Genomic DNA, 24,538 nt, shown 5'->3' on the forward strand with positions numbered 1-24,538 from the left:
TGCGTCATTTGACGCCCGTCACCATGGCAACAGGGTCATGTGACGTCAACCACGGCGTCATTTGAAGCCGGTCAAAAAGTAAGGCGGGCGCGAATACCTGGGGGAGCAGGCAGGGGGGCGCAGCTCAAAAAGTTTGCGCTCCACTGTGCTAGGTGATAATGGTGAAAGACAGGATTGCAGACCTGTGAATGTGCTCACAAGTGATATTTTTATTTGATATATATATGTATATATAGTGCTCTCTCTTGATGTACATTATCTTAGTCTTTATACATATGAATATATACATACACACGAATATATACAGTACATACACACTGTGCATATAAAATAAATATATATACTTGTCTCGATACATACAAAACTCTCCAGTTCCCGCCTCCTGTGTGACTGGAACAGGCAGCCAATCAGCGTCTTAATTACATTACAGTGAGGTTGTGGTTGTGTCGAACCCTCTGATTGGCTGAGCTTTCCCAGTGTGTTCGGTGCAGCCCTTGTCTGCAGCCTCAGTCTGCACAGGAGCAGCAGAGATAGAGCAGCATCACTCTGCACAGGAGCAGCAGATATAGAGCAGTGTCACTCTGCACAGGAGCAGCAGAGATAGAGCAGCGTCACTCTGCACAGGAGCCACAGGGGCAGAGCAGCATCACTCTGCACAGGAGCAGCAGAGCAAGAGCAGCATCACTCTGCACAGGAGCAGCAGAGCCAGAGCAGCATCACTCTGCACAGGGGCAGCAGAGCCAGAGCAGCATCACTCTGCACACGGGCAGCAGAGCCAGAGCAGCATCACTCTGCACAGGGGCAGCAGAGCCAGAGCAGCATCACTGCACAGGAGCTACAGGGGCAGAGCAGCAGCATTCTGCACAGGAGCAGCAGTGACAGAGCACAAGATAAAGGGAGATAATATCAGTACACTGAGCAGCAAGAGCATATTATATGTATTAATATATAGAGATGGCATCTCCTGCAGCAGAATGAGAGCATCCTGCAGTGGAACCCAGTAGTCAGCATCCTGAGCAAAGGGATCATGTGGAAATATCTGTAACCTGCCATCAACTGCGCAAAGGGACCTGCAATTCACACCACTAGCAAGGGGCCACATAGAAATAGCAAAAAAGATATCCTGTAGTCCAATCCAGGAAAAAGCATCTGACAGCAACATCAATACCCCACAGCAAGGGATCGTCAGCCGAATAAAAGGGCATCACCTCCTCCAGCATCTTCTGTGCAGTGTCCAGGAGAGGAGAAGCAGATACACTGTATCCTGTGCAGACCTGGGAGGAGAGGAGGGTCTGTAACCCCCTGTGTGCAGGCTCTGAGCTCCAGCCCTGCTGCATTGTTTGGCTCCCCGGCTTTGTTCTTTCCCTGCAGAAGGATCCCTGTCGTGGGCATGTTATCTCTGCTGTGTCCTAGCAGCTCCTGTGTGACCAGATGAATGAGCAGTTTCATGCTTCCCCCAGCAGTGCTGGTATTTGGTACCTCAGTACCCCTCTCTTAGGTACCTGGTACTCCTGTGGCACAGGACTGGCTCTGAAGGGGCTGCTGGGCATTATCTGCTGAACTGCATGCTGCTCCTGTTATTCCTCTTGCCCTGCTCACTTATCTTTTTGGGTTCTCTTCCACTGAGGACATGGAGCGGCTGGGCTGGTGGTGGCACTTTGGGGTCCTGTGCCTTGTGCCCTGGACAGCAGGTGACACCGGGAGCAAAGCCAGGAGCTGTGCAGAGGTGAAGCAGGTGTACAGTGCCAAGGGCTTCAGTCTGAGTGGAGTGCCCCAGTCTGAAATCTCAGGTGAGTACAAGGTAGGGGTGACTCCATGTTTCAAAGGGGTGTGATATGTCACAGCTGCGGTCTACTGGTGACATGGAGCGAGGTTGGTGCCCAGGAGGGAGACTACTACAACGCTTTATCATGGTCTATTTAAATATGGTGGAGCTAAGCGGATAGATTTGTTTATGCAATTTGTGAGAGCGAGAGATCAAAATCGGGGGCATCAGACCCCATTCCCTGTCATAGGGTGTAGAAAAAAGACAGCAGCAGATAAAGCATAAAGGTACCACAGGGGAGTGACTGGAAGTTACTGGTCTGAGTGTGTTACTGGGCTGTGTGCGCTACTGGGTTGTGTGTGTGTGGCTGGGCTGTATATGTGTGGCTGGGCTGTATGTGTCTGACTGGGCTCTATGTGTGTTACTGGTCTGTGTTTGGCTGGGGTATACATGCGTTACTGGGCAGTATGTGCGTTACTGGGCCTTATGTGCGGTACTGAGCTTTTTGTGTGTGACTGTAGGGCTCTATGTATTTTAGTGGGCTGTATATGCATTACCTGGCCGCGTTATGTGCGTTACTGGACCATGTGTCTGTTACTGGGATGTGTTATGTGTATGTGTGTTACTGCTCTATTGGTAGGCCATGTTAGTGATATATCTGATCTGCTGGTGAAAATATTAAAAGCCCCTTCATTAGGAACATGAACATCATGTAACCTCAACACCCACAAACATCAAGCGACCTCATCACTCATACATCATGCGACCTCATCACTCACATACATCAGGTGTCCATATCAGCCACATACATCATGTGACCTCATCACCCACGTACTGTGTGTGTGTGTGTGTGTGTGTGTGTGTGTGTGTGTGTGTATATATATAGTGTTCTGCGCTCTAAACAGTTTCTTCTAGGACAGAAGGTCTCACACATCTTGCTTTCCACTGCAGATTGTGCACTCTGAATTTTGGGTGTTTTCTGTGACATACAGTAACAAGAATCGAAATAGGGAAGTTTTGGTGCTGAATGTCAGATACACAGGGGGTCACAGAAACATTGAATTTGACGGCAGATAAGAACCACTTGGCCCAGCTTGTCTGCCCATTGTGTTATCTGCTTTAAAACCTGAGACCCTACTTGATTCATGGCTTTCTTTCGTATTTAGGATAACCTTATGTCTACTGCAAGCATTGTATTAATCCCCTTACTGTATTAGCCATTTCACAAATTCACCTCCCTTTCCGTGATGAAGTGCTTGCTCACATTTTCCCTTAGGCTAAGATTATAGTAGGCGCGCGAGCGTGACAGAGCGCCTGTCGCCCGAGCGATGGGTGCACTGAGCTGGAGGCGAAGGGGAGGCGTGGTGGATGTGTCACCAGGCTGGTTCACCCTCATTGGCTGAACCGCTCACATGACGCGACCACTGCGCGAAAAAACAAAATCATTGTCTTTTGAAAAATCTGCTGTGCGGTCGCTCAGCATCGTGCCCGCGCTTGTGCGCACTGTGGCCGGCCCGTATTAGCTGCTGCACTTTGTTCTCGCAGCGCGTGAAATCGCATGCACCGTCGCTGCGTCTATAATCGCAGCCTAAGGTTTCGCATAAAGTGCCGGCGACGGCGAGACGACCAATGACGTCACCCGTCGCTGTCGCCATTGCGATAGTTGCAATTCAAGTTTGGGCGACGTCGCTGGCTACAAGGCCAGTGACGTCATAAAGGGGGAAGGCAGAGGGACGGAGAAGCTCTCTGATTGGCCACAAGGACAGACCGTCGCCGAAAAAAATCAAATAACATTGACTACCAGACTTTTGGTAGCGCTGTCGCTTGGTCGAGCCATCGCCGTGTGCACTATAAGCGCCGCCGACAATGCATTTGTTTTTGACGCGACGTCGCTGTCACCGTCGCCGGCACTATAAGCGCAGCCTGCCACCCTCCAGCTTTAGAGAATTACCTCCTATTCTAACACTTCTCTTTCTCTGAAATCTGCTTTCTCTGATTGTACTTTGTTGAAGCCCTTTATATATGTGATGGTTTCTATCATAGCCCCTTCTATCCTCTAGGTCAGGGGTACGCAAACTGGGGGGGGGGGGGCGCAAGATTTTGTGGGGGGGGGCGCAGAGTGAAGCAGGGTGGTGATAGAGGCAGACCGGGGGAGATGATAATAGCGGAGAAAAAAATGCAGTCCGTATTATCTTATACTACTATGCTGATTTATTTAAAAACAACCCTATAACATTTGTCATGTTTACTGTTCTAAAAATGTTATACCGATTAATAAAAAAAAGTCCAGTGATTTGGATTACATCAGGCAGGGGGGGCCCGACTAATATCACGGATGAAAAGGGGGGCTCGGTGTAAAAAGTTTGCTCACCCCAGCTAGGGTGTACATATTAAAACTGCAGTTCAGTCAATATCCTGCATGTGTGTTTTTTTTTAATAAATCAGTTCTGTAGTAAGAAAAAATACTTTTAGCATTTTCTGTTTTTAAAAAAACAACTTTGAAAGACCAATTTTCTTGTATTCTATTTTAACAGCCATTTGCTAAGGCACTGCCCCTTCATGTCCTGTCACAAGCTCTGGCACACCCCCTTGTCAGCCCTGCCCTCCCTCTAGCACATGTCAGTGCAGGAGTGCTCATGAATATTCATGAGCTTCCACTGACTGACAGAAGCAAATAAAAACATATGCCAGCTCTAATTATGTCACCAAATTTCGCCTATCAATACATGGAAAACGAATTGACCTGCAGCTATACAGTTCTTTAGGTAATTAGAGATTGCACACATGAAACTATTGAAGTAAAAAAATAAATTAAAAAAAAAAAAGACTGAACTGCAGCTTTAAGGTCATTTTAGTCTTTGCTAATAAGTCATGGTGTATGTAGATCATGCACCATCTTAGTAGCCCTTTTTTGCACAATCGTATTTACTTCTTTCCAGAAATATGGTCTCCAGAACTGCGCCGTAATTTAAGTGAAGTCTCACCAATGATCTATAAAGGGGCATCACCCCCCTCTCTTTGTGCTGTTAATACCTCTCCCTATACACCCTAACATCCTGCTGGCATTCCACATTGCTTAGTTACATTGCTCGCCTACTTTTAAGTTAGCTGAAATAATGACTCCCAGGTCCCTTCCCTCTATAGTAGTAAACATTATAGTGAACAGTGCCAGAGACACAGGGTGTCACACGTGCATAGTGTCAGAGACATAGGGTGTCACGTGCACAGTGTCAGATATGGCGGTTGTCACAATGACACTGCTTGCAGGGAACAGTGTCAAATACAATATACATAATGGTAATTCAGTGTATTTGTTATCCTTGCTGTTCGGACTGAAGGGAGCATTTACTCTGCACTGCTAAAGTGTCTGGTAGTGTAGTGGCAGGTACAGAAGGGGTTATGGATCTGCTCACCCTCCTCACTCTTTCATAAACACTTCAATGTATCTGTCTATCGCTATGTACTATGTCAGGCTCAACAGAAGGAGGCTGAGCAAGTGGGCAGATGTGCAATGGCCCAAGCAGAAGAGAAAATAGCCCAGTCAGTAAAGAAGGGAGACTATAGAAGTTATAGGAGGCATACTAAGACTAAAGACAGAAGAGGACAGTCATATTGAGGGAGACAGATGTAGTAGACCACCTTAACTATTATCATTGTTCAGTCTTCACAGGTGAAGCGGGGGAACCACCATTGGGTAACAGGAATATAAATGGAGGTAGATACAGGTCTATTCACAGAGGAGAAAGGCCGACTGAAATTTCAAAACTGTTAGAGGACAAGTCAGTGGGGCCAGATGGGATACACCCAAGTATATACAGTAAAGAGCTTAGGCATGTGCTGGCAACACCATTAACACAACTATTTAACCAATCACTATCAATGTGTAATTCCTGATTGCTGGAGAAGAGCAAATATAGTCCCACTTCACAAAACTGGAAGTAGGCAAGAGGCAGGTAACTATATGCCAGTGATCCTGACTTCACTAGTGGGGAAATAAATGGAAACTGCTGAAAGAATGAATAGTTGAACAACCAAAATCCAGCAAGTTAAAAGATCCCTTGCACCACGGGATTACTGGGGGGAGGTCATGTCAAACAGATCTAATTGATTTTTGCTGACTGGGTGACTAAGGTAATAAATCAGGGTGGAGCTGTAGATGCAGTTTGCCTAGATTTTAGGAAGGCCTTTGACACTGTCCCACATAGAATCTGATAAACAGTTGCAGTACGTGGAATTGGATTCTGAAGTGGTTGGACAACTCATTGGTTTAAGGTTAGGTAACAGAGAGTTGTTGTAGATGGATTACATTCAGAGGTAGGATAGGACCACTTGAGTACATATAGGATATGTACTTGTACGCTTTAATATATTTATTAGTGGTAGTAAAAATAGCCTGGAAGGGAAATTCTGCCTTTTTGCAGATGACACAAAGATCTGCAACAGGCTGGATGCTCCAATGGGGAGAACAAAAAGATGAATGATTTCTTCAATGGTGTGGCAACTACAAATTAATACCAAAAAGTACAAAACCATGCACTTTGGCCGCATAAATACAAAGGAAGAATACATGATTAATATTACTGTAATGTCAACCGCTATAGTGGAAATGGACCTGGAAGTCATTATTTCAGGTTGTATAGGGAGACTTATTAGCAGCAGAAAGAGCGAGGTAGTTATGCCACTTAATTAATAGCCATTGGTAAGACTTCGCCTACAGTACTGACGATCACATCTCCAGAAGGACATAAATAAATTAGAGATGGTGCAAAAAAGGGCTGCTAAAATAATGCATGGTGCATTCTCAATATTTACAGCTTGGAGGAGAAAAGGGAGAGGTGGAGGTGTGTGTGTGTATATATATATATACTGTATAAAACATTTCAACAAAGTACAGGAGAGAAGCATATTTCCGAGAAAGGCAAGTGTTACAAGAGGAAATTGCCCTGGAGCTGCTGGAGGTTGGCTGATTTAGGGGAAATGTAAGGAAGTTCTTCACGGAAAGGGCGGTGGATTCATGGATTAGCCTTCCAACAAAGGCGGTTGAGGCAATTAAAAAATTCTTGGGATAGACCTAAGGCTATTCTAAATATAAACGAAAACCAAGTTTTACTCTCTAAATGGAGGTGGTTGTAGTTTGTAGAGACTAGTATTAAAATGAATGCAGGTTCTAGAGTTTAACGCAGCAAAACTTGTAATTTTATGTATTAAAAAAAAAAATCAGTTCTGTAGTATTAGAAAATCGTGACTTTTCTTTTTGTTTTTTTTGTTGCTGTTTTTATTCAACTCTTAAGAGAAGACCTGATTTTCTGCAATTTAGACTGGGTGAAACATGCCTGTGCCTCTATTCTTTCTTTGCTATAAACTTTAAGGACCAAATTCCACCATCCTGACAGTGTAAAGACAGAATGATCTTTCTAATTATTGGTAATGTATTTGATCATAATTAAGATGATGATATCAAGCAATTGTTTCATTGACATGGTAAATCAATTAGGAATTTATTAGCTCTTAAAAGGATGTACCTAAAGTACATTTTTATTGGGATATTAGTTTTAACGGTGATTCAGTCTATGATTTTTTGCCAGGCTAATGACCAAAAGGTTTTTATGTTGGCAAATTCATATATACGGTGAGTTAGCGTACCAATTTTTTTTATTAGAAGACCAACATATCGCTGATCTTGACAAACCAGCTCTGTATAGTCTTCTAGGAATCCAGTGAGAAGGATAGAAAAAAAAAAAAACAGATTTAAATTACTGCGAGGCTCCCTTCCAAATATTTGCCCATATAATATAATTAGCTGTGGTACAGACATTTTTTCCCTATGTCAAGGTTATAGTTGTGTTTAATGGAAAAATTATAAATAGCAGCTGCAATTATGTGGAGAATTATTTGGCAAGTTCCAGTATAAACCTTGTGAGGCGAGTAGGGCTGGGTTAGTTTCAGCAGATGGGTGCATGTTTAGAAGGCTAGGAAACACTATATTTTTCTCTTAAGAAAAGCCAGGCGGGGATTGATTGAGTGTGAAGGCTTTATGGTACAAATAAATAATCAGTTATATTGAGGCCTCCTAAATCTTTTGGCAGCATTATCTTTTCTAAAGCAATCCTAGGCAGAATAAATGTATTAGTTTAAATCTATGAACTAGTTTTTTTTTTTTTCAAAAGTAAAGGCAGCATGATAAGAGTGTACATAATTAGTGGCGTAATTATCATTTTAAAAGCTTCACGTTGGCCCACACCATGAAAGTTTAAAAGGGGTCTATTTATCAATACTTTCCTTAAGTTAGTAACTTTTCAAATATAGATAATAAAATAACAGAAGAGATATGTATTCCTATATACTCTCCTGTTCAAATTCAGATATTTACAAAAAGAGTGGGTTTCTAAAGAGGCTTTATTTCTCAGTTAAATTAAATAAGTTCATTATGAACTAGATAGTGCTGGAAAAAAATACATTAAAATGTAATCTGCACACTGGTGAGATTTGAAATACAATCATTTAAATTGATACCTAAAAGTAAGTTGTTTTCACAAATAGTTGTAGTAAGGGGTTTTTAAGCCAAAATAATGATGAAAGGTAAAAGGGGGTCTCCACTAGGTGCACATAATAAGTAAATGTCTCACCAAAGCCAAATCATCTTTAAATATAAAACATACTGAACACTCCACTTCTGGAGCAATTTAACAGAGTCTCTCCAAACCGCGACCTGTCTACGCACTTCCAAGATTTCTGCGGTTTCCTACTTCGAATATGTTTGTAGCTATAACTTGTAATATTGTCAACATTATTTTGTACCCAGGACATACTTGAAAACGAGCAGTAACTCTTAATGTACGTTTTCCTGGTAAAATATTTTATAAAGAAAATAATATGAGACCATTCCACTTGGCCCAAGACTTTTTTCCGCATCAAGGGAGAGTACTATGGTCAGACTAGCTTGTCTTTAGCATGATGAATTATATCACAGAATCTATTAGTACTATCAGACTTCAACTTGTTCTCGACAAAACCAACTTGATGTAACGCCTGTATGCCCGCAGACCTGGCCAGTCCCCAGTACTGAGGTGGGTAACGTTTTAACACGCACCCACAGCAGTGAGGGCGTGCCCGGAGTGTGTTGCCGGGCCTGTTGAGAAAAGGTTAGCAAATACTTGCAATGTCCTGGGTATGAGAGTTTGGATAGTAATGTCTGTGTGCCAGAGTTCAGGGGGAATAGAGATCAGCGTAATCAAGTCCATAAGCCAGTGTTCGAGGATAGGAGAAGGCAGCGTAAATGTATCAGAATGCCGGGTCCAAGGGCAGGAGAAAGCAGGGTAATCCAATTCAAAGCAGAGTTCAAGCCAGGGAGATCCAAAGGTGGACAGGAACCAGCACTGAAAGAGACAGGAGAGCCAAGTATAGAGACTGCACACACAGGAGTCACAAGAAGCTATGCAGAGCAATGAGCTAGAGGACAGACAGGGATTATAAAGGAGGGAGCACCAATGGGAGAGAGAGTAGGAGTAGAGGGTGGAGTGAGGGGTTGCAGAGATAGGTCAGAAGGAGAAAGGGAGGAGACAGGTAGATGAGACAGGGAAATGGCTTGCACACTATGAGGGGCGGAACCAGGGCTCAGGAGCGTGTGCGCGCGCCTTCTGTAAGGGCTGGATGCGCGCGCACAGTGTGTGCCAGGGAGCGTGAGGAGCGTCGCGCCGCAGGGGCGCTTGCCAAGGACGGCGACGGAGCAGGAGGAGCAGCTGAAGGAGGTAACGTGGCAGGAGAGGGAATCGAGGGACGTTGCGAGCGATGAGTACCGCGGGAGGGATCGGGAGTTTGGGGATAAGCGCGCACCTTGCGCGGAATGCGCGTGACGGATGGGCGTGCGTCCGTACAGGCCGCAAAGGAACGGGTGCGGGAGGAGAAAGGGAGAGATGAACGAGGAGGCGGAGGAGGAAGGTCAGAGGCAGGGAGAACAGGGGTGACAGGGACACATTGAGAGGCAGGAATCCCCTGAACCGTCACACTTGATCATTATTAATTAAACTTTACAGTGCCAGGTTCTGGGTCCGCGGGACCTCCGGCACTTCCGCAACATGTGATCGCGTGCAGAGCCATCACATGATGCGAGCAGGCGTCAGATGCCGGAAATGGGAGGGAGAGCCACGTCTGTTTCGGCCTGACCAACATGACCTGCCCCTAGAGCTGGGGTGCGCGAGATTTTTTTGGGGGGGCATGGTGCTTACAGAGGTCCCGCGCTCTTTCTCAAAGCATTTAAGTTAAATGCCAGGAGAGCGTGTGCAAGCTCTCTGTAACTCACCTGATCTCCAGCGGCTTATGGTGACGCATCGCCATTTGACGCCGCAGGGTGACATGATGTCAGAAAACGCCTGCGATTAGGTAAGGAAAGGGGCGCGAGAAGCGGGGGAGAGCAGGCAGGGGTGCGCAGATTTAAACGTTTGCGCACCCCTGTCCTAGAGAACAAGCAAGTGCCTATGATGTGCCTGGGCTAAGGAAACTCTAAAGGTTGATAGGTACAATTTATTCCATCCTTATCCATTTTATCATTATCTTTTGTGTATGGCGCCAACATAATAGGCAGCGCAGTACAATGTGGGAGGGAGCACAGTAGCATTGTATGGCAAAAGAGTACATGTATGTATGTCAAAACAAAGTGAGACAATAGGAAGGAGATCCCTAGACATGGGGAACAGTGTGTGAGTTTCCTAACATGGGTTTGGCTATCAATACCAGGACTCTTTTTGTATGCGGTTGGATAAGTCTTCTTGAAAAGGTGTGTTTTTAAGGAACTTTTAAATGTATGTACAGTATAGTAGGGGAGAGCCTAATTGTGCATGGCAGAGAATTTCAGAGTTGGGGTACAGCATGGGAGAAAGGTGGAAGTCAGAGGAAGTAATAGGCAGGCTGGTGAGACAGAACATAAGTGGAGCATAGACTGCGTGTAAGAGAGTACTTGGAAATTAAGTTAGAGATGTAGAGAGGAGCAGTGTTGTGATAGCTTTGTAGGTGAGCACAAGTGTCTTGAATTTGACTCTGTAATGGCATGGCTCTAAAACCAGTTCTCCAAAGAGGCAAGATCATAAAACATTTAGGAGTAGAATGGCGTCAAGCTAATTGTAATATAATTACACTATATTTAAAGACTTGAACATTATAGTACTTTAAAGCTGCAGTTCAAGCTGCTGTTTTTAAAAAAAATATATATTTTTCCCATTCAATATGTGCATCAATACAATCTGCACACTGACAAGTGATTAGCTAAGCTGCAGATCGATTCGTTCTCCTGTAATCGACTGTAATAGATTGCTTGCTCAGGGTTCTTTAATTCAGTTCTTGCACAGCATTTTGGGCAATGTAGTTCCTAGAATATTATTGACTGGGCAGTTACTAGATACAATTGGTTCACTGCTAGAGAGAGGGCGGGGCTCAAGAACCAGAGCCTATCAGAAGGGGAAGGGGGCTGTCACTTTGGAAATGCTTCCTACATTAGAAACATTAAAAACATTAGCCTGGCAGCAGCATTTAGAATGGACTGGCGAGATGGCAGGGGAGGAAACCACCTAGAGGCAGTTTGCAGTAGTCCAGTTAGGATACAATGAGTGCATGGGTAAGAATTTTGGTAGGTTGTTCGGTTAAGAGTGGACACATTTCAGCAATATTGTGGAGGTGGAAATTATATGATTAGGGCTAGAGAGGGGTGCTGGACGAAGAGGTGGGAAAAGTCAAGAATTACACCTAGGCATCAAGCTTGAGGTATCAGGATTGTGGCAGAGTCATCTATTGCAAGTGATCAATCCAGTATAGGTGTATAGTTAGAAGTAGGGAAAATGATAAGTTCAGTTTTTGACATGTTAGGTTTAAGATAGTGATTGAGCATCCATGAGGAGATAGAAGAAAGACAGTTAGTGACAAGAGAGTGGAGAGAAGGGAAGAGGTCAGAAGAGAAGAGGTAGATTTGGGTATCATAGATGTGGTAGTGAAAACGGAAAGACTGTATTTACCAAGGAAAGAGGTGTATATGGAGAAGAGTAGAGGTCCTAGAACAGAGCCTTGGGATACACAAACTGTGAGTGCGAATGAAACGGAGGATGTGTCGGCAAAGTAAACTCTAAAAGTGCTGTCAGATATGTAAGATATAAAACAAAAGATGGCAGTGTCACATAGGCCAATAGAATGAAGGTTGTGCAGAAGAAAGGGACGATCAACAGTATCAAAAACAGCAGACAGGTCCAAAAGAATAAGTAAGGAGAACTGCCCTTGCAGTTTGACTTTGAGTAGATCATTAGTGCCTTTTGCTAGGGCACTCTCAGTGGATTGGTTAGGATGGAATCTGTGTGTGTCAAGGAGAGAGTTAGTAGAGAGAAAGTCCAGCATGAAGTTATAAATGAGTCGTTCAAGAAGTTTGGATGCAAATAGCAGAAGGGAAATAGGATTTTAGCTGAAAGGGAAGGCAGGATCAAGGATCAAGAGAAGGTTTCTTAAGGATGGGTGTGGCAGAAGCATGCTTGAAGGATTAAGGCTAAGGCCCCGCTCCCTTAGTCCGCGCGCCCGCACTGCAGACAGGCAATTGACCGCTACCTGCGGTCTGTAGGGAGCGGGAGCGGCGGCCGGGGGGCATGGTTTGAGCGGAGGGACCCGCTACTCTCCCTCTCCCTCCACATGCCCTCTGCTGCTCCAGTAAATCCCCCCCCCCCCACCCGCAGATGGCTGCAGCGGGGGGTCGGTCTCCCGGGCTGCAGGAGGCGGTCTGAATCAGCTGTGCATCGGCAACATCAGGTTACCAGCGCATCACTATGGTCGTATTCATCCTCTCCGTGCTGACACACACACACACCACCCCCCCCTACCTTGTGGAGGAAGCTCTCTCCCACTCCCGCCCCCGCCGCTGATAGGCTCATCAGGGCACCACGTGACGCGTCACCGCTCGAGATCGCAATTTTCTTGCATCCCCTGCCGGCTGAAAGTCACAGCGCGTTGTGAGCCGTGCAGCGAGGGGGAACTGGGACCGGCTCAGAGGGATACCCCTGCTGGTGAGGAACGTGCACGCAGCAGAGCGCCGCCGGACGCAGGGGGACAAAAGCCTAAGGCAATCATCCTGTGCTCAGAGAGAGGTTGAATAAATTAGTTCGTTTTGGAATAATTGTGGAGGAGAGTGAACGGAACAGGTGAGGTAGGATTCAAAGTGTTGTAGAGGGAGATCAGGAGAAAAGATGGGAGATTGCCTCCTCAGTAACTGGTTGGAGGATCTGAGGATTGCTTTGGGATTGTGGTGGAGCTGTTTTGTGCAGATAGGGCTGGGCATGAGAGAAAACTATTGTATAAGGAGGCAGCCAAGTCAGGGCAAGAGAAGGTGGTCAGAGGAGAAAGGAGGGTTTGCAGAGAGGTAGATAGGGGAGAAGTATATATGTTGCATAAGTTTTGGTAGGTGTGAGAAGGCGTTCGGGTGGAGGTAGGAAGTAGAGGGAGTAGGAGAGGTGATAAGAGAAAGGGTACTGTGGGGTCAAAAAATTAGAGGGGTAGCAGAGATAAGAAAGCACAAGGTCCACATGGGTGACCATCACGATGAATACTATACATGAGCTGATCTATTGCAAGAAACCAATGGAGGAGGTTAAGAAGAAGAGATGAGAGACAACTGGAGCATTGGGATTGGGAATCAAAAGAGAGGTAGTGTGGAAGACAGGCAATTGTCTAGGAACTGGGAGGTAGGGCCAGAGGGAAGGTAGATGACCGCAACATGGAGTGAAACAGGGGAGAAAATATGGATAGTGCGTGCTTAGAATGAGAAAAATGAGAGGGAAGGACATGGGTGTATAGCTTGAAAAGTGCATTGCGAAGAAACATGTCTGTTTCCTGGTTGTGGGTATGACTAAAGAAATGGCTTCTGTAAGACAAAATGGCAAATTTTGTCCAAAAACTGCCTGATTGGCTGCTTTGACTTTTATAAAATACGCCCATAATAGATCTTTATAATATTATATAGCATTATAATACTGTATATAATAAATAAACCAATATTAACCATGCAGTTTGATAAGGTACTAACATAAGATATAGGTAGCAGATAAACCAGCACACATCTATTTAGCCAATATAAGTTAGAGGTTGGGGTTTGCATTTACCTTATCTTGAAGGAATCCAGCCATATGGGTTGCAGTTTGACCATGAGTTCTATAATCCTCCAATTTAATCTGTTGTTGCTCACACAGATTATTGAACATATCAATCTGATTTTTTAACAGTAGCCAAATGACTTTGTGATATGCACATTAATGCTGGTAGAGCTCTTTCTTTTTCTATTTTGTCATCCTTCTGTTCTGTTAGTGAGGTGGATATAATCAACATATTTTCTACTGGGGGTTCTGCCGCTTCTCAGAACAGGAATGTTCCACTGCAGTCTGTAACCTCTTCTATCCAATTAACAAAGAAAGAAGTAAATATCAATCACTGCACGTGTTCAGAAACAAATATTTACAAAGTCCATGTGCTTGTTCAGAGAAGACAGATACTCAGGGTTGCAAATCTTTCCTATGCTGTATCTCTAAGAAAAGCATAGTTTACCGTAACCAAGTTCTTGTAAATTAAACTAGTTCCAAAATATATTCTTCTCGTGATCTCCTTTTGCAAAGATCTCGGACGGTGATCACCCAAAATATTGGGTAGTAGAGTCTGGTCCTATGTCTAGCAGATATGTCGTTTTGTTCTCCAATGCAACTACAACACACATCACTGCGAAATGCTCAAAGAACTAGATTGGTCATCACTAGAGTCTAGGCGCAAAGTTCACCTTTCCTGTCTCACCCTCAAATACTTTCTGGGCAAGCTACCCAGCTACCTGAACAAGCTCCTCACCCCTACCACATGCAGCACCTATCACCTGAGATCAGACTCCAAAAGACTATTCATGGTCCCAAGACTCAACAAAGTATCCGGACGTTCCTCCTTCTCCTTCCGTGCACCCCAAAACTGGAACAACCTACCAGAGACTCTCATATCCACCACCAGCTTAAGTTCTTTCAAATCTAAGGCTGTCTCACACTTTAATCTGGTCTGTAACTGTTTCATACGCTCATAATATATATTTTCTTTAACTATGCACGCAATGTCTTGTATATAATGTATACCTTGTTCATTTATGTAACTGTATTTGTAACCATGTATTATTTTGTTTTACTCTGTGCCCAGGACATACTTGAAAACGAGAGGTAACTCTCAATGTATTACTTCCTGGTAAAATATTTTATAAATAAATATGTGACATTAACACAGGCCTCGGGTTCCCCAATGAGAGATTTTGCAAGAAAGCTAACGTATATGTCCAAAAAGCTTTGTTCTGTCAAATACAGTTGATGACAGCAGCGTAGACAGCCCAAACCGGAGGACTGGTAGCAGTGTGGAGAAGAATATTTTCTGACCCCCATTCTTATACATGACAAAATCACACGTGAGCATTTTTGATCCAATCTTTTGGGGTCAATTATTGTCTGATAAACCTAAATTATGTAAGTACAGTATGTGCTCGATATATTCTACTCATTGTTTTATCTACATTTTTATATATACACTAGTTTGTTGTATCATTGTGTTCACTTGTTTATGACGTAAATGTCCCATCTGGCCAATTATATAAGATGTTTTCACTAATTTTTGCAGAAGCATAATGCAAATATTCTTACTTCTATTCGGCTATGTGTGCGCTGGTTTATCTTATCTTGATATATTATAATAGCACCTTATCAAGCTCATGGTTACTATTGTTTTATTTCTTTATATGTTAGTATCCTACATATGTATATACTTATTGCGGTGGCTAAGACATGATGATTATAGACTTATTTTCTATAGAAATAGTGTTAGTATATGTTTCCAATTAGAATGTGTGTCTTCGTTCCTCTTAGGCCAGAGTCTCACAGAGCCATCTCCCCATTGCCTGGCCATGTAAAGGAGGATTTCTATCAGTTTTGCCAAGGGCAGGTGTAGTGATTCTTGGGCACTGCAAGGCTCAGTTGCCTAATCTCCCTTTTAACCACAGGAAGTAACTGAGAGGCATCTGGGAACATTACATCATGGGCAGTGTTCCTGTCAGGGTTAATATGCAAAAAGATGAAATAGTCTATGCACTCATAAAAAATATCCAACAACAATATTGAGAGGATTTTTTTTTACCTTAAGGTGTACCTAATGTCGTATGGGGAGTTTCCTGGATTGAGTCCCCATGTCGATTTCAGTGGGTATTCATATAGAACAGTGGACACTCAAATTAGAATTAAAAACATATTTTTTAAGCAGTTACATCATTGTAGACATAGCAGCATAGGAGCCTGCAGTCATTACATAGGTTATTACGGGGTCATCAGACATTGGCCCATCCTCTGAAAGCCGACTGACTGACTCTTCCCCTCCTTCCCACAGAGCAATCAGTTCTCTACTGATTACTGATTGGTTCTTGGAGTGAGCAAGTCAAATCTTGTCTGGCAGATGTGTAAGGAATCATTTAGGTTTCTGGTCAAACATCACGGTCTCTGGCTCTTGCTGTGAGCTGTGCAAAGGTTGCTCACAAAATGACACCACTGTATGATTATGATTGGGGTTTAACTGACCAATAATACCCGCCTGATATGCTGTTAACTCCTTGAGTGTGTGAGCCATGTGTTGCAATAACTGCACATGGATGTGTTTCTGCTTTACATGGACTCTGCCTACAGATACAGCTAAAGGACAACGGAAGAACTCGGCTTACTGCACATATATAAACCTCTAAAGACCAGTAAATGTAAGTTGAAAGGGTAATGTGATAGTGATGTGTAAAATAATGAAGCTAACCAGATTGTTACTACCTTTATTTTATCCTTTCAAGATGAATTCAAGTTTCCTTTGACCTAATTTCATGTTTCACACATCACTATCGCGGAACCCGTTCACCTTATATGTATTGGTCTTTAGTGGTTTATATGAGTGTGGTAGACAGAGTTTTCCCCCTTGTCCTTTGCTTTTCATATACCTATCTCTGTATGCACCTTGAACTATCGCATTGCTTTGTATTTTGTTACTGAGTTGCTTTCGAGGAGGAGTCTTGCAGGGTATATTTCTCCTGAATATAGCTTCCTTGGTGTATCCTATCAACACTTTAAAAAAAAGAAAGAAAAAGGAAATAACTCTGCTATTCTGCTTTTTCTCATTAGATTTGTACTGGGTGTGTTGAGTTGGGTGTTTGACTAGACACTCCATGTAGCGAACAATAAACACAGAGCCAATATTCCTTCCTGACGTTCAAATATAAAACATTTAGTAGAACCCACGTAAAAAATTAGGCCATGAAAATAAGTGTATAATCTGAATGAAGAAGGGGTTAGTCAGCGTGAGGAAGTATGAGCCAAATTAAAGTATTAAAGTGTATATATAAGAGGTTTCCTAATAATTGATATTTGGATTGCTAGAGTAAATCAGTCTGTTATCTTTTATTACATTGTGTGCCTGTCACGGGAGACCAAGTTATTTACACTTTTTTACCGGGATCATTCATTGAGCAAAACAAGGTAATGAAATCAATTGTAATTTATTCGGCAGAAATACGCTTATACACAATGATACACAAAATACAGACAAAAAGACACACTTACTTTGGGACTGGGGTCGAAAACTAGGCTTTCCTAGGTGCAGGGAACTCTATGGGAGAGTTTTACCCTGACTGGGACTTATCCCGGAATCTCCTGGAACCCAAATCGGCATAAAATTCCATGCACCACCGCTACGTTATCTTCTGAGAACTTGGGCGCAAAATGCTGGACTTAGACTCTGGCGGGCAGGCTTTTCAGGCTCAAAATCGAAGCTGGTTGCTCTGCTATTCGCACAGAAGCAACTTTGAAAAGCCCACCCGCGCTCTTACTACCGGAGACTCCGAATCTGATTGGCTCATCGATTCTTATAGTATTTTCAGTTTCATTTACAAAACTGAGCAGCCAATCAACGTGTGGGAACTTTCCCAAGCAGCCAATCAGAGCCAAGTCGGATAGAAAAGCCGGTTCAGCGGGTTATCTGTTATAGCCAAGAGACATGCGCAAGCCTGCCACTTCTCTCCCTGGCTATCTCAATGCCACCCACTGGGACAGGCTCCACAAGGTCTGGCAGAATAAGTGGCATCCCGCAGGACTGCCATTGATCTCTAGACCTGGTACTCCGGCTTTCCCCACTGACCAAATGCTATTCACACCTCTGACATCCTCAACTGCTTTGAACTCCGATGTCCAGCAGACTTACCAGCGTCTATGGGTTAGCTCGGGCAGCCTATTTGGACATCGGTTCTGAATGTAAAGAACACATTATATTTAATAAAGTATATTTCACTATACTTCTGAGTCTTGGTGAACAGGGGACAGAAAGGGAAAATGTTGTAGTTTTATTTCTATCTGTCTTATTCCCCACACACTATCTTTTGGACTCAGTCTGGACTCCCAGAGTCCCCCCTCAACCTTATATACAGTTGGGATACCCACAAACCCTATACTGGTTGTGGGTCACCTTGGCACTAGCTGGGTTACCCCCCTTAACCTAGGGATTCCCTCAGCTACAGGAATGCATTTTATCCCTGTGCCTCATTCTCGTTTCTGGGCTGTGCTGAAGCAGGGTACCCTAGTGGTGAGTTGTGCTTGCGTTTTCAAGTGGAGGTATTGCTGGGACAATGTGCCTACATGTATCCGGGAATCAGGCATGATTCCCGGTACATATATAGGGGAACCAACAACTCCGGACCCCAACCTCCTACGCACATTCTGTCAACAGTTCCTCCGCGAAACCCCCCTTGAAACTCATATCTCAGCAATCCCTGCTTGATTGTATGCCCGGAAAGGGAAAAACACAAAAAATACTTTTATTACATACAGTATAACACAGTGATACAATGTTACTGGGTCCAAGAGCTGACTCTCTGGGACCATTATACACGGATCAGGGGTAACCAAAAAGAGCTTGACCTTTATTAGAGAGCCTGGTTACCCCCTCCCGTCACAGCGCCCTCTGACCGTGTGTTGCAATCAAGGGAAAATCATCCCACACACGTGTATTTATGTACCTGACCATGAATTCCGTTTCGGATCATTTTAAAAACCATAATGCAGCTTGTGTAACATAGCAAAACGTGGGCAAAAAAACTCATTGTCATCTTGTCTCTGTTTCTTTGTGTAATGCCGTCTTGCTGCACTTTTTCTCTGTACTCACAAGACCTGGGGAGTGTCAATAGAAAGAGTTACCCCGCACACACATTAAAATGGGATAGAGTTCTGTGTTTGGGTTGCACTACGATGGTGTATCCCTCTCTGCTTTACGATCTCCGTTATACGTAACAAACGTTACGACTTCTTACGTGTGACATAACCGAAATTAAACAGCGCAGCCTTGTACGAAAGCACATTTTTTTTTCTTTGTTGATATAAATACATTTAGCAACATTATTTGTGTAATTAGAGAAAGGTTATTTTATTCTCATTTTTACTGTAAAGTCTTGAGCTTTTTGTTTCCTTTTTTTGACATCAAGAACCACTGCAGCCCCGTTTATACTGTATGCATTGGCTTGTTTGTGTCTTATTTTAGTTACTGTGCAGTTCAAGCAGAACTCCTTGAAACTTTCATGCCACTGACACTGTAGCTGAGGATCTGAAACTTGCCTTCAGGGTAGAGAACTGGATTCCTTTCACTCCTATTTCAAACACAGAGTTTTTGACAATTACACTGTGTATTCCAGAAACTTCTGGGAGGTTTCTTTAAAAATGAAAGATTTACAAAATGTCTTTTGAAGTCTTGTAGTGTGAGCTAATGATGTCTGCACGGCAGGGAGCTCCATAATGGTGGATGAGGTCATGGAAATCAATTAGAAATGCAATTTGTAATATAATAGGAAAGCCAAAAGGGCTGAGTTATGGGTCATATTTATGGATCTCAGGAGCAGCTAATTATGCTTAAGCAGTGGTTGCATTTGTATTATTCAGCACTAGTGCTCAGTGCTTTAAATAATGAAATTCAGAGATAAGTGTTCAACATGTAAATGTGAGAGAGAAGTGAGCGAAGAGCTTACACTCTAAGGCCCTGATCCACAGAGATCTGTTATTAACATAACGGGGGCGTTAATCTAAATTAACGCCTCATTAAGTGCTAACGGGTATCTTCACAGCTCACTAATGCAGTGTTAAGTGCTGTTTTTAGCCGTAACAGGCCTTGGGTTAATTATAACGTCCGTTGGTGCAAATTGTATGCAAAAGATGTGTTCTCTCTCTCTCTCTCACTCATATTTCAGGCTCTGAATGGGAGAACCGCCAACTTTAGGCAAGACAAACTTAATGCGAATCATGTTATTTAAAGCTAACGTGAGGCGGTGCCAACTTAAATTAAGCCTCTGCTAATGAGCTAACTAGCAGCCGTTGTTTTTACATATACTTAGCCTTGTAGATTTGCGTTAACCTCAGGGAACATAACGTCTGTCGGATTACATCGGATTTTTATACCAAGACGATATGAGCTCTGAGTTAACAGAGCTCTGTGGAGAGCCAATAGAATTCTGTGTGAGTGGTCAATAAAAGAGCCTCATTCACTATAGCCTCGTTCAGTCACAGTGTGTAACAATGTTTTTCACTTCAGTGGCTTGTAATTTGGTGAAAGAAACTGTTGGTGTCTATACAGAAGTGATGGTAATATCAGTCAGACTGCATTGGTGAAATCAGTAAAGCTACTGCCTCTTCTCTGTCTTTTACTCTCTACTCAGACCACCATCTACTAGCTGTTTTTCCTACTCCATTTCACCTCAGGACTTTGCTGACGACTTCAAGGCTAAGGTGGATTCCATTTGTCAAGCATTCCTCTCTGTATCCTCCTCATATTCTACACCTCTTTCTAACTCTCCTCCAGCCTTCATTGAATCTTTTTCCTCTGTCACAGTGTCGCTGTTGCTCTCCTCCTGTCCCTCTGCCACTTGCCCGCTTGACCCCATTCCCTCTAGTCCTGGGTCAACTTCTTTTTTCACTCTACACACTCTCTAGGTGACCTTATCATATCTTTTGGGTTCATATATCACCTCTATGCTAATGACACTCAAATTAGCTTTTCGACCCCTGACCTTGCACCTGCTGTGCAGACCAAAGTCTCTGAATGTCTCTCCACTATATCATCCTGGATGGCCCTCTGCCTAGTCAAACTTAACATGTCAAAGACAGAGCTACTCATACTTCCTCCTAAGCCTGACCCTACTGCCCCTTCTACATTATTATTGGCAGCACTGTCATACACCCAGTATTACAGGCATTAATTACATTTGACTTCTCTCTCACATTCTCCTCTGACATTTACAATGTTGCTAAAACCTATCGATTTTCCCTCTGTAACATTGCAAAGTTATGCCCTGACCTCTGTCGCTTTACTGATAAAACTCTAACACATGCCTCATTCTTTCCCATCTTGACTATTGTAACCTTCTACTGCCTGGCTTTCCTGCCTCTCACCTGGCTCCCTATTCTAAACACTGCCGCTAGAATCACTTTACTTTCTCGTAAATCTCTCCGCTTCTGTCTTGCTGAAATCACAGTGCTGGCTTCCTATTTAATTCTGTATATCTTGCAAAATTCTCCTTTTCTCTTTTAAGCCTATACACTCCTCTGCCCCTCCTTACATCTCAGTCCTAATTTCTCATTATACACCTGCTTGCCTCTTGCGTTTGGCTCAAGGATATCTTCTGTCTACCCTTTTTATATAAATAAAGCCCTCTTCCGCTTAAAACCTTTCTAATTCACTGCCCCATTCATCTGGAATGCCTTTCCCCTCAATATCTGACATGCACACCCTCTCCACATTTAAGGCCTATCTTAAAACACACCTCTTTAATGAAGCATTTGGGTAGCTCCCTTGGCTGATATATATATATATATATATATATATATATATATATATATATATATATATATATATATATACAGTGTTCGACAAACCTATACATTTGCTCGCCCCGGGCGAGTGGATTTAACCCCCGGGCGAGTAAATATTGGCCCAAGCAGCACACGTTTGGTACTAGGTGGCGAGTAGATTTTTTTGTGTGGCGAGTAGATTTTTTGGTGATTTGTCAACCACTGTATATATATATATATATATATATATATATATATATATATATATATATATATATATATATATATATATATATATATATAAAATCAGTATGCATTGTGTATATGTGAGTTATGTGTATGCATGTTGATATGCACTATTCCCTGTTAACATTCTTTATATAGATAACCGTACATTAAAATTGTTATACAGCTGAACCCTGTTATAGCGTGGTGCTTGGGGTCCAAAGAATGTGATCGCGTTATATGCGGATCGTGCAAAAAATTATTTTGCCGCGATCATTGCACCGCTCAGGGGTTCCGCGGCTGCCAGAGCGGGAGAGCTGGGATAACTCTCCCAGCTATCCCAGTCCCGGCGGCACAACGGCACCCCCACGCAGGACTTACCCGGCATCTGCATCAGCTGGCAGCTCTCTCCCTGCTTCTGCCTTCAGCTTCTCGCTGACAGGGAGAGAGAGAAAATCAGAGCCAGCACCCAGTATGTCTGTGTGTGTCTCTCTGTATGTGTGTGTGACTGTGTGTGTGTGTCTCTGTGTGAGTGGGTATGTCTGGGGTGGGGACGAGAGAGTGTGTGTGTGGGGGAGGGAGAGAGAATGCTTGTGTGTGAGAGGGAGAGTGTGGGTGTTTGTGGGTTGAAAACCACTGCTATAGACTAAAAATATAGAAACAATGTACTATTGTATTGTTTCAAACTTTTATTGATGCATTGTACAATAAAGTATTTAAGACACCCATTATCGTGTTGTACAGTATTCATAAATACTGTACGATAAACAACATTTTGGTCCACACACAAAAACACATACTGTAGATACAGTACTGTACTCACAACTGCTTTTCTACGTATTACATTCCAGTTACATTCGTGTTTTAACATTATGGGGCTATAATTCTGAAGAAAAGTGAAACTAGTGTAATGCACTCCGTGTTCAATCAACTACTACAGAAAGCAAACATTAACAAACGAAGTTGAGAGTAAACTTTAAAGTGCTTCATTTTTTTTTTTTAAACTATCGAGGGTTGACTGTTTCATTGCATCTCTTTGCTTCTTTTTAACGATTTTAATCAAGCGTTTTAACTGTAAAACTGAAATGGATTCTACGTTTTCTGTTTCAAGTAATTGTAGTCTAGTTTGCAAACCTGCGAGCGCCTCTGCGTTCTTAGGTGGCGGCTCTGGTTCGTCGTCCTCATTGTCTTCGGTTGCATCCAAATTTTGAAGTCGTAGGAAAATGGCATAGAGGCCATATTCACATGGTGGAAGCATCGTGGTGTTTTAAACTTGGCTATACAAAGTGGCTTCCGTTTGTGATTTCTTGTTCGGTTAACACAAAAAAGTACGGTCACTCTGTCTTTCATTTGTTTAAAGCCTTGTTTTCGCTGATCATCATTCTTCCAAGCCAGAGTGGTATTCGGTAACATTTTGTAAGACAGTCTGGTCTCATCGCAGTTATAATCCTGTTCTGCGGTATAGCCACCATCTTCAATTATCTTCTGAAGCTGGGCAGGGTACGATCATGCAGTTTCATCGTCAGCTGAACGTATCTCTCCTGATATAGCGGTTTTGGTTATTCCATGTCGCCTTCTAAAGCGATTTAGCCATACACTACTAGCCGTGAATGAGGTTGACTCATTTCCGTGAAGTTGGTTGTGAAACTTTTTGGCTTGCATTTGCAGATGGGGTCCAGACAGTGGCGTGTCTTCTGATCTTTCTTTCAAAAAACAACTGAAACACAGCTTTATTCAACGGGCTGTCTTGAGGTTGCCGCAAACTATTCCGTTTCAGTCCATCATCTGTTTCTATGGACTTAGCTGTATCACAAAGTTTCTCCTCTTTTTTCCATTCACGAACTGTAGACTCGTTCACTCCTAGGTTTCTAGCCACTTGGGTTTGCTGGACTCCAGATTTGATTCTATCAAGCGCAACAATTTTTTCTTCAAAAGTAAACATTTTCTGTTTGTTTGAAGTTTCCGCCATTTCTATCTGGCAGGGGTCTTCGGAACTGGAGGGGTTAAATACCTGAGGCTTTTTCTGGCTCTCTAACAGCACAGTGGGTGGTGGGATCAGACTGACAGAGAGCGTCAGAGTTTTTTTTATGTCTCATTTTCTGGCATTGTTGTTTTCTATTTTAGTTCTGGTCTTAATTTACAAATTCACTGGGTCAGAGCAATGCGTTTCCATGGTAACCAGCGTCAAATGACGCCACGGGGTCACGTGACGTCGCGTTGCAATGGTGATGTGAAATCTACTGCTTATTATTGGGAGCCACGCTCACACCGCGTTATAAGCGGATCCGCGCTGTATCGAATCGCGCTATTACGGGGTTGAGCTGTAGTAGGGTTATATATAGATTTTTATACACATACACTGTCCTGTCCCATTCCACTCCCTGACTTATATCCCCAGACTGTATAGACTGCTTTTGAATTTCAATAGGATAAAGCCTTTCCTGTCTCTACTGTTAATTTTCACACTAGGCTACCAGTTTCTACCTTATCTTATTTCCCACTTCCTCTCAACATCCATTGCAACCAGGTATCCCAATTACAAACACTGTATATAATAATATTGTTTCTGTACAGTATATTTCTGATATAGCTGATGAAGGACCCTGAGAGGTCCAAAAGCTTGTAACATATCAACTACTTGTTGGTCCAATAAAAAGTATCATAC

General features: G+C 43.2%; 1 protein-coding gene across 1 annotated transcript in view; it reads left to right on the top strand.

The window, feature by feature from the left end:
• Positions 1-494: 494 nt before the first annotated feature.
• The window catches only part of GPC1 (glypican 1), a 62,949-nt gene continuing 38,905 nt past the window's right edge, over positions 495-24,538 (top strand). Inside the window, exon 1 of the mRNA XM_075570385.1 lies at positions 495-1,790. Within this exon, the coding sequence (XP_075426500.1) occupies positions 1,631-1,790 (160 nt within the window). The 5' untranslated portion in view covers positions 495-1,630. The remainder of the gene's footprint in view (positions 1,791-24,538) is intronic.

This window comes from Ascaphus truei, chromosome 14 (genome assembly GCF_040206685.1).
Source record: "Ascaphus truei isolate aAscTru1 chromosome 14, aAscTru1.hap1, whole genome shotgun sequence".
Classification (NCBI taxonomy): domain Eukaryota; kingdom Metazoa; phylum Chordata; class Amphibia; order Anura; family Ascaphidae; genus Ascaphus; species Ascaphus truei.